This window comes from Stegastes partitus, unplaced genomic scaffold (genome assembly GCF_000690725.1).
Source record: "Stegastes partitus isolate 25-593 unplaced genomic scaffold, Stegastes_partitus-1.0.2 Scaffold795, whole genome shotgun sequence".
Lineage (NCBI taxonomy): Eukaryota > Metazoa > Chordata > Actinopteri > Pomacentridae > Stegastes > Stegastes partitus.
The window spans coordinates 144,956-156,586 of NW_007578526.1; the positions used below are offsets into that span (position 1 = coordinate 144,956).

Genomic DNA, 11,631 nt, shown 5'->3' on the forward strand with positions numbered 1-11,631 from the left:
GCTCTAAGCACCGGCTCTCAGCAGCTCTTTAGGTGAGTCAGGTTAGCATTCGGACTTCAAACTAACACACAAACTGAGGCGTGTGGTTGGATAAATGTTTGCATTTGAACGCTTGCACGGTTTGTTTGTTAATTTATAGTTCTTCTTTGCACTGAATGGGATTGGACCCAATTTTGTTGAACTTTTTTTTGGTATAATTACATTAAAAAGGATTCTGATTCTGTAACAGCAGGTAAAATGACTAGATTTATTGCTGTCTGACTTGGAGACTTTGAATTTCAAAATTTGGTGCTGCTAGAAAACGTCAAAAATTTTAGACTTGGGATGCACAATATTCTGGTTTCATCTGCACGTTGAAGTGACAGCAGACCATTTCTGAAACTGTAGGGCAAACGGAACCAGAAAGGTTTTTTGTGTGATAGTTTAGAACCAGTATTAGCGCTGAAATGCGTAAAAAGTCTTCTTCAGATCACTTTGCACAACAGAGAAAACTGTTGCTTGTGCACGGCTAACAGCAAACATTCAGAAGTCATACAGAAATGTTCCTGGGTTTGAACGATTAAATCTGCTTTTACGGCTTTTACGGAAACGTTACCGGCCGCTTACTCCTGACATGCAGCCGACACGTGCAGATATCGAACTGAGCAGAGCTAGATTAGGAAAAATCAAACCCAGCATGATGTTTGAACTGACAAAGTGTAATGAAGTAGTTGCACAAAATCAAACTTGACATCACGCTATTAAAAAGCCTGTATGTTTCCTAATAGATTTGTAAACTGAGAGTCCTCACACTGTCTTTGGAGACTGCAAAGCTTATTTTGCAAAAAAAAAACTTCTTGCTCTAAGGGTCCTGACTTAAAACTAAAAGTTGAGTCAATGATTTTCTATTATCATATGAATAAAACTTTAACTGGGAGTTCTGACTGGTGAAACTGTCACGAGTTAATCAGCTCCAGAAGACTCCCTGCTTTGCTGGAGTCTTGCAGATCCTGGTCGTGGCTCTCTGTAATTTGGCCGCATAGTCGTAATTACTTCCCAATTGCATGTGTGACCAAAGCCGCAGCACTTGTAGTGATGAAACCGCTGAGAATTACTACGCTGCACCATCCTACTAACTCAGTCTTCTGGTTTCCTGTTTTCAGTTTCAGTTCAATCTCACCTCCTTCATCAATCTGTGGGCTTCACAGTGTTCTCTAACGGCAGAAAGATAATTAGCAACAAGTTAGCAGCCAAAGCCACATAATTACTTCAGGACACCAGAAGTGGAGCAAGAGGGAAGCAAATATATCAATGCTGTGTTCAGTTATCCTTGTTGTGCTGTCTTCAAGTGGCCAAAAAAGTTTGGTTCTAAGTCTTCTTGACAGACCTGTACTCTGTGTTTTTCTTGCAGGGCACTAACTTGGCGAGGCAGATCGGTGCCGTGGCCTACGCAGAGTGCACCTCAAAGTATTCGGAGAACAGCGTCCGTGATGTGTTCCACGTCACCACCCTGGCGTCCGTGTCCAGCATCCACCGGCCTCAGCTCAAGCGAGCTGGCTCACGTCGCGGCCTCAAGCGGGTCTCCCAGCAGCCACCTCGGACTGAGATTCACGAGCGCCCGCCCCCCATTAGAAAGGACCGAGCCAAAAGCTGCGTGCTCATGTAGCGGACCGGAGCCCGAAACCAGCGACCCGACCTGTGCGTGCCGATGGGCGTGAACCATTCTGCACATGAACTTAATTTATTGGTGAATTCTTGTCAGATCTTTGCACTGCATAAAGGACAATGTGATGAAAACAAGAATGAATGCTATCCCGTGGAGTTCTTTGAGGGACTGCTTGTCCGTTTTTAGCAAAATCCTGCTTGTTATTTTTATTTTTCATTTTTTGTGGCTGTGTTCTCACCAGGGGAGGCCATTCTAGACGCTTTTTTTTTTTTTTTCTTTAATGCTTTTACTGGAACGAGAGGAGAAAAACAGTGTGGTTTCACAAATGAAACACAGGACAGAAAATAGCGAGTTTGGAGATTAAAGAAAAAAAAAAAAACACACATTTCAAAGATTGTCTTGCAGGAAGCAGCAGTGCTGGTGTTGACCTCTATTATGTTGTTTCCTGTTTTGAAATGCTATTCTGTCTTCAAGTGTTTAAGTAAATCAAGCACAACAGGATGCAAACTGTTCTGAGAAATCTGTAAATGTCAGGGAATGAACTCTGCGGTTCCACTTCATACCATAAATTGAATAGAAAATCTGGACAGATGAAAAAATTACAAAAAAAACAAAAACAAACTCGTGGGCTGAGTTACGCTAATTTTCTTAAACCACAAGTGCTTTTAATATCGAAAACGAAATAATCACTCACCACATAATACTGAAGTGTTGTGCAATTAATTGTTCTAATCATCAACACTGGGAAGCAAAGTCACGGAGGGAGTTAAGAGGGTGAATATTATGTTGTATATGTAATAATGAAATAAAAAAAAAAATAAAAAACTTGCTCTGCTAAGTGTTATATTTGACCATGACATGGCCTTGATGCTGAATTATTATGCTCAGAGAAGTTAATAAATGGGAAATCTTTCATTCATTCTACTTTTTGTTTGTAATTGCATTTCGGTTAACTCGAGCCGAGGCCACAGCAGTTTCCAGCTCAGAATAATTTGTCTGCGACCGACAAGAACGCTTCTTTTTGCCTGTTTGCACTTAAATTCAAAGCCGAGACCAGCAGTGGAGGAAATATTCAGATACTTTACTTAAATAAAAGTACAAATACAGACATGGGGAAAATACTCGGTCCTGCATTAGAGATCCTACTTCAGTAAATAAATATACAGCAGGAAGTTAAAGTATTAAAAGAACTGGTTTGGTTCTCTGACTGATATGTTATTATATACATGACATCATCGGATGATTAATCCTGAACCATCAGCGTGTTGGTGCTGCAGGTGGAGCTGGTTTAAACTACTTATACACAGTTTTACATCCAGGGACAGCAGATGAATCAGAGGAAAGAAGTTCTGATACACAAACATGTTCCCAGTTTTTGAAATTTTTCTCTAATCAATAATTTGAGGTGAGATGTTTAATTGTTGAGCATTTACTGAGATTAAACCACGTGAGAAGTTTCAAAGGAAAAACCAGTTTGGTGGAGCTTTTAAATCTGAAACGACAAAGTGTTATTTGCAAAACTTGCAAAACCGCTAATTTAATCTTTACCGATGTGTTAAAATTAAACAGCTGTCACCATCCTGGTTTTAACAGTGACAAGTACGGGCTGGATCTGACTGAGGACTTGAGGACACCCTTTCACACCCACATGGGAGCGATTTGTAAATCACAAGGTGGCAACGCCCTGAGACATACCCTGCTGCTTTGTTGTCTGTTTTATTCAACACGGGATCATCGTTTACAAAATGAACATCGTGCTGCATTAAAGGAGACTTGAAACTAGTGGTTAAGACCATAAATTAATTAGGAAAATGTTTATTATGGTAGTAAATTAAACTAGAAGTAGGGTCATTTTCTCATTGACTTACTAAATGATTATACATCTTTTTGCAAGCAGAAGAGTCGCCCCCTGTTGGCTAATAGAAAGAATGCATGTCCACTTAGCCAACATATAGATGGTTAGATGCCACTACCATACATTCATGATAATCCATCCAACAGTGCTGGGATATTTCAGCCTGGAATAAACTGGTTAACAGAAACTGATGATTCACATCTGCAATTTCTAATTTCTAAATCATGTCAACTCTCCAAGAAGACAATAGCTGACTTCTCACTAACAAGTAAAGAAAAAGTTGTTATGAAACACAACCTGACCTGCATAGCGCGCATAACTTTGTTGGTTATGTAGGTTATGACTTCAAAATATGAAGAGAGAGCAGCCGGTTCACTCCTGACTGCTCTCAGCCTCTGCACGATAAATCCACGCTGGTGGTCTCTCACATTTCTGAGCATGACACCGAACTGTGGTGTGAATTTAGAGACTATCTAACGTCTTCATGGTCACATCAGGGTGCGAATCCCCGCAGGATTTATGATGTCAACACGAGCAAATCAATGGATGACCATGCAGAATGACGTAAATCTCAAGTGCAACCCCGATGTTTGGATAAAGAATCACTGGGCCGACTAAAGTAACCACTTCTACAAAAGCCATTAAATAAGTGCATAAGGACAACCACAGTCTTTGTACACCAAATAAAATCTCAGTGTCTAATTGCTGGCTTCTTAACGGCAGCAGTTGTTTGGATGCACATTTATTTGTATTCTTGAAGAAATAAAGAGCAGAGACAATTAATAGATTAATCGGCTGGCACAAGATGAATTGGCCTTTTTCACGATAGCTTAATCCGTCAAGGCTGAAAAATGCCAATTTTTTTTTTAAGCTATTTGTTGATTTCTCCAATCAATGACAGAGAATATCTTGTATGGTTGAGCCCACAAAAACCTCAGGACAAGTATAAAATGTGCTTTGGACTGCTGGTCAGATAAAACCAGGTGTTAAAGACATCCCATCATGACTTCCTAACATATTACAGGCCAAGCAGTTAACAGAGAAAGTAATTGGCACATTAATTATTAATTAAACAATTAATAGCTGGTGCCCTAAAAGGAGCTGTAATTATTGTACAATAACCCAACGCACTGCTTTCGCTCTTCTACAAATACTTCAGATCTATTGATTACGAATACATTCCCTCCGTATTAAAAATGAATGCAGCCGTTCTGGTGCGTCTGTATTCATGAGCCTCGTAGTCTGACCTTTAAGTGTGACTTTTGTTCCATTTTGTTTCCCACCACCATGGATAAGGCCCCACAGCAACTCGCTGCCTCTGTGAACAACAGCAAAGTGACATTTCACAGCATCGCTGCCATTTTGCCGTGCAGGGAGCGCGAGGTCACATCACACGCCGGAGGCCAGACCGGGCCAAAGCCCAGTCAGGGGGGAGAGGATGTCCACACACATGGAACATAAACAATCATGCATGTATACAGTGTCTGACAATGTGCGCATAGTAATGTAATCACTGGTGCTTTAGGCGACTAATAATAGTACATTAGGCTCACGGATAATGGTTCTCACTAGTGTGGTCTCATTCTAAATATAGTGCATTAAATGCTCCTTTATTACCCTCGTACAAAGTCACGTCGCCTATTATCATGGAAGGAAAAAGCCTGGTAGCTCGCTGTACTGACATAATAGGACCTAATTAGATTTGATGCTGAACACCAGCCGCGGCCCCTCTGAAGGATCACTAAAATCAAGTTAGAGGAGAAACTTGCAGGCCGGAGCGACTGCAGCCTCGGGCACTGGGTCAACCTCTGCTGTTTGTTGATGCTACAGAGAGACGTGAAAGATGTCACTTGGCTGTCTTTCTGGCCTCGTGGCTGAAATGAGCAAACACGTTTAGCAAACAGTCCTTCATCTCGTCCTCACCTGGCTCAGTAACATTCCGCTCACCATCCAAATGACGCTGCACGGCACAGTGGAGCTAATGGCAACGATTTCTCAGCTATTGTCAGACGCTTCCCATTAAGTTAAGGGGATTTGCGTGAGGCGAAACAAATGGGCTCAAAATAATGCAGAGCTGTTCTGATATAAGACCACAGAGAGAGATGAAAACATTACACACTGCAGCACGGGCAAGATGCTTTGAAATCTTCCACATTGTTTAAGCGTCGTCAAAGGTCACATAAGACCCCAGGATTTATATTTAATCTTTATATGCACAGGCTATGTGTTTGCATATATTATACAGCCAAGTTTGTTCAAATGTACAGTGGTCAAGTTAAATAAGATGGAAGAGGCAATGTTGTTCGCATTTAGCCAACACTGGCCAGAGGCACTTACAATGAGAAGAGTATAATGTGGTTTCTGGCATAACAGCGACCAGCGATGAGTCCTTCAAAAACCCTCCGATGAGCATGTATGAGAAGTGCCAGGGAAAGAAAAAAGCTAAGTGGAATAAAAATGGCAACAAACAGAGGAGGACAATGAAAGAGAATAAATTGTAATTTAAAGGAGGCTGATGTAATTCTTAGTTTGAGGTCAGCAAAGAGGGATAAATTGGCAGATATTTCATCTTGTGTTGTGGTAATTCTTGTATTGAAGGTAAACCTGGAAGCAGCCCCGAGCATCCACCAGGTAGGGATTTATTGTTTTTAGCAATGCTAGCAGCGTGATGCTAAACTTATCGGCTGTTTGAGACTAAAATATGTCAACAACTGTTGGATGATTCCCATGAAATTCTTTAAATACATTCATGGTCCCCTGAGGAAGCACGATACACTATAAAATAAAAACAGTGATTTTCCAGAATTTTTCTTTTTTCTTGTATAGTTTTTTTTCCCTCCAGTATTTTTAAGGATTGCATAAATATCAATAAAATGTCAAAAATAGACTCTGAGTTTACACATCGATTGTAATTTTTTATTTTTTTTAATGTACTATCTTTAAATAGTAGGTCTGTTTTTTTTTTAATGTTAAGATAGATTTATAAGTAGAGCATTTATTTAATAAATTCAGTTAATGTTTGTCATCCTATGTTAATAAATAAATGCCAATTTATTTTAAAATATGAATATATTTACCATATTATTATATGTATTTATGTATTTATTGTCTCTTCTTTTTTTTAATTCATGCTTTATCCAATTGTTTTATTGGCCTATGTTGCACTGAATATCTCAAAAACAGCACATGGAATGACGTTTCATTTAAACACACCTATAAATACACATTCCAATTAAATAAAGAAATATGGCTTAGAAAAAAAATCCTTAAATAAATAAATATTCATCATTAATTGGGCCTGAATATCCAGAGACCAGAAAGTGCTATTGGGACCAGCCCTACTAGTTATTATAACAACTATGAACAATAATTAACAACAAATGAGCCTTCAAGCATCAAGCCCTCCTTGTATCTCGACCTCCGTCTTGACAATCCGACAGCCTTGCTATCCGACATAAAAGAAGGTTTTACATTTAGTGTCGGATTATCGAGTCACGACTAATTTATGTCTCACTCCCTCGAGGACAAAATTCTCTTTCAGCCTGTGGTTGGGACAGAAGCTGAGCTGGTGGGCAAAGCCGTCCCGGTGCAGTGACGAGTCGAAGAACTTTCTCAAGAGCAGTTTGGGTGTCAGCAGGACTAAATCAGTGCTCTCGGGTAGGACGTCGACTACGACCAGACAAGCACTCCTCAGTGCTGTTCCTCGGAGCGCTGCTGCTTTTCAATCTCACCGTTTAATCAAAAGTAATTTACCTGGAATGAGAAGTGAAGGTGTTACTCCACCAACAACTTTCACATCCAGTCGACACCTTGCATTATAAGTCAGATGAGCCAGCCGCATGTAGAAGAAGAAGAAGAAGTCAGGTGAAAAGTTCACGTGTAATTATGGAAATGTTGACATGTAAAATTCATCACGGTTTGTTCACAGGAAAGTTTGTTCGCCCACTTTGGAGCGAGACAGCGATCTATCTGGATGTATTGCTCTTCCTGCATCATTATTATATGCACCATTATCTTCATACAAACAGAGCGTGCAGGGGGTCCATTTTTCATTTTAATTCCGCCGTAAAGTAGCGCTGATCAGTGACCACCGAGGCTCAACCCTTCTGCATCTTTAATGCCCTTCCTGCTTACACAGTGTCAGCGGCCATAAAACTGCGCCCTAATGCTCCGAGGGTGGAAGACGGCTGACAGCGGCGCTCTATTATCGGTTCACTTTTATTCAGATCTTCCGCTTTTAACATCACGGCGATAGAGGAGGGGGGGGGATTTAGTGAAATAAGGCTGGCAAACAAGCATCAACCACCCAAGTGACACAATAGCAACGGCGGGATAATGGCTGCCGTGTCAGTGGGAGAGTTAGTCATTAAAAATGCAGGAGCCATTTAAACAGTATGTAAAATTGAGCAGATTAAAAATATATGTGCCCCACGTCCGCCAGGGCCAAAGCTGCTCCTGCTCTCTCTGCGCAACAATGAAGGCGGCAAATTTGCGAAAGCACAAACCAAAAAATGCAACCGCACACACACACACACACACACACACATAAGACAAAACGGGGTGATGTTTGTGAAATTGAATTTTTCCAGTGGCAGATTTAACTCAGAGCAAACAAAGCTCAAAGCGGAGAGCACGACTTGTTGAAAAACCTCTTCAGCGTCCTTCTTTCTAAAGGCTTTGAAGGCGGCACGGACTCGTTCGCAGGGAAACCAAACCGGTCGGTCTTCTGCAGAGCTTCCCCGCTTTTCATGATCTGGCTTTGAGGACTGTGTTAAGGAGACACTTGCAGACAGCGTTTGGGTCGCGGCCAAAGGGTGCGACCAGAAATACTGTTAAAATACTGTGGGAGGCTTCAGGCGAGGAACTAACGAGGATCGCAGCAGCCAAACGAGGGAGCAGGCAGGGTCGTTGTGGACAAGTGCGCTCGTTATTTACAGCAGCTCGGCTACAGAGAACCGACAGGGGCATCTGAAACATGGAAACCAGAGGAATTAAAGGTGGAGTCAGCGATGCTAATCCAATGTGCGCTTGGTCAAATTCAGCTCGTGTTCCTCTGCAAATGGGAAACAAAGCGGCTCAAACTGATGCACTCAACACTGTTCAGTCGTGCTTTCGAGCTACAATTGTGCTCGTGCATAGGACAGATAATATGGGAGCAAAATGATCTAAATATGGGAACTGAAGGAGCTGAACATCACCAATCTCTCCTCAGAATGACACTCACTGGCTAATGTAAAAGCTCGAGAGCTAGACATCATCTGAAGATTTTAACAAAAGCTTAAGAACAACTTGTTTTCTTTTTAAAAAGCTGGCTTCCACTTATGGTTTTCTTGTACTGTTATCTGTGATTGTGGAATGACCCCTTGCCCACACGATTACGGATATTTTGCAGAACCAGTATTTCTCTCTACATGTTGGACTCTCATTTTCAGTGTGCTAGGTCATTAAAAGTGAGATTTTTTGTTTTTTAAACGCTTGCTTGACATTGCTGCACCACTTCACCGGCACACAAAAGCTTCTCCGACTGCTGGATCTAACATTAGTTGGTAACCACAAAAAAATCAGGAATGATGAAATCACAGTGTTTTCTGGTATTTGATGCATCATACATGGAAACTGGCCCCGTATGCTCGTTAGAGCGTCTGTACTCAGGTTTTTTTTTTTCATTCTCATATGAGATATTTTGTAAAATGATGGCGGTGTGGATAGACTTTATTCATTTTTCTAACTGAGAGGGAGAAATATCTGTCTAAAGAAATATTTGTCTGTGAGACTCTTAGAATGAACTTAAAATATAAACAAAGAAGAAAAACTACTTTGGAATGTAATCAGATATAAGCTGATGGTTGGCAGGTATGGGTGTAACCTTAACCATGATCATTCTGGTAGATCAATCGTAGCAAATGGACTTGCTTGAGTTACTTGAAGACGTTCCACCTCTCATCCAAGAGGCTTCATCACTTCTGACTGACTAGTTGGGAGTTCCACATACTTATATCCTAAAGGAGCCATTAACACCTGAGTTTCAACTGGGGGTTTGTTTCCCCTCGTTATGTGGGTCGTTAGTGCTCCCCCTGCCACAAAGGGGTTCGTTAGGGTCTTTTGTGTCTAGGTGTGGATGTAGTTTCATCTTCCTGGGGAGAGATCTTAGGACTGAGTTGTAAACAGGTGAGAGGTGATGCCTCAGACCTCCACCTCTGTTGAGGGATGCTCTTTCCAGTTAGATGACTTCTTTCACTCCTCTCTCAAACCATCTGTCCTCCTTGCAGGCCAAAATCTGCACGTTGTTGTCTTCGAATGAGTGTCCTTTGTCCTTAAGAGTCCTGTCCTGTGAAGCCTCTTGGATGAGAGGTGGAACGTCTTCAAGGAACTCAAGCAAGTCCAGTTGCTACGATTAATCTACCAGAATAACCACGACCTGGAGAATCTTCACAGACTTCACCATTATCAACACCATATTTTAGAATACAACATCTCCTAATTAGCACGAAACAACAAAGTACTGCAAAGACTATTAGGAATGTTGTTACTTCTGCAGGACAAATCACAATTTTGCCAACCTATCCAATAGCTGCTGAGATGTTTCCATCTGGACCAAAGTCTTGCACTGACCGTCCAACGTTGCCAAAGCTACAGCTGCACCGCTCAAGTAGTTAAAAAGGATTTTAAAAAGAAACTAATTATTCAAAATGGTTGCACATTCATTCTTGTAATGATCACCCACTCGACTATGTGACTTATTATTTTATCTCTATTGGAACGACTTTGCTGAGAGAAGAAACAACCACATTGCATCGAGCGGATCTGCACGTGTTTCCTTCATCGCACCGTTCGTTGAGTGTTTTTTTTTTTTTATTTATAGCTCTGGCAGGAGATAAAGAACAATCCCACGCAATAATCTTGTGTCACCGCAGAAAATAGGAACAATCACTCTGCTTAAGCCAAATTTAGCCCGGGGGGTAAATCATTGCCCTCAGGTGTTGGAAGCAAATGGCACCCCGCTCGTACACGCTTGCACGCATGCACACAGATGTTCACAAACAAACAAGTCCGTCGAAACATTCCAGATGGCCAAGCAGATTGTTTCGTGCTAATTTCCCCCGTGAAACAGAAATACCATCCATAGCAGGGGGGGAAACTCAGAGTCCACCCCGGTGATGCATTAAGACTTAAAAACTGCAGATATCTAACAACTAACCTACTTTTTTACACAAAGACCGACTCACACATGCAGCTTTAATTCACTTTCTGGTAAAGAGGATCTGACGCAGAACTGTGTTTGTACAGAGAGAAGCCACACCTTGTGACCAGTAATTATATTTAAATGGCTTATTCCCTTTACTGTAAATACCCCAGAGCTTAAAGCAAAGAAAATCTCTGCGCCCGAGCTCCAGTATGCCTTCGTTTACGCCACCCATCATGTTTCAAATGTGTTATTCTAATCTGATTTTAAATGAAATATAGTCACAGTTCATACATTTGAACAGTCAGTGTTGGGGTCCTTTTGGTAACATGTGTATTATACATCCCTTTAGAGGTAGAACTAAGCATGTGTCTGTTACATTTAGCCAAATATTCTAATATTCTTCCATTACATACTGATATTTTCTTAATTCATCCACAATTCAAGCAAATTATTTCAGCATTTTCATCATCTAGCTGTCTTTATTGACCATTTATTTAATATTTCGCTACATAATTTAACAATATCTGCTCATTTCAGCTCGCTGTTTATTAGTTTCGGCTAACCATTTACTTTCAGATGACCATTTCTTACTTTCAGTTATCAATTTCTAATATTTCTTCATTGCATTTAGCTAACTGTTAAGGTTTCTCTGCCTTTACGCTACTTAGTTTTCATGCATCAGTGCAGTTTTGCTTTTGTTCAAATTAGAATTTCAGATCTTTTCAAAAACAGTTGATATTTTAATGTACTCTTTAGAAACTGCAGAAGTTCCCGTCGTGGTTCAAACACTCGTGGTTTAGAATTACTCATGTAAGATGCTAAATGCACGGCCTGGCTAGCCTGAGACTACAAGCCCGGGTGATGGTTGTGGCTCATACTGCACAAGAACATCCATCCATCCATTATCTATACACCGCTTAATCCTCACTAGCCTCACCCTGGACA

General features: G+C 41.0%; 1 protein-coding gene across 1 annotated transcript in view; it reads left to right on the forward strand.

The window, feature by feature from the left end:
- Nucleotides 1-2,569, forward strand: part of LOC103364924 (rho-related GTP-binding protein RhoN-like) — a 43,289-nt gene extending 40,720 nt beyond the window's left edge. Inside the window, exon 5 of the mRNA XM_008292222.1 lies at nt 1,391-2,569. Within this exon, the coding sequence (XP_008290444.1) occupies nt 1,391-1,645 (255 nt within the window). The 3' untranslated portion in view covers nt 1,646-2,569. The remainder of the gene's footprint in view (nt 1-1,390) is intronic.
- Nucleotides 2,570-11,631: the final 9,062 nt, after the last annotated feature.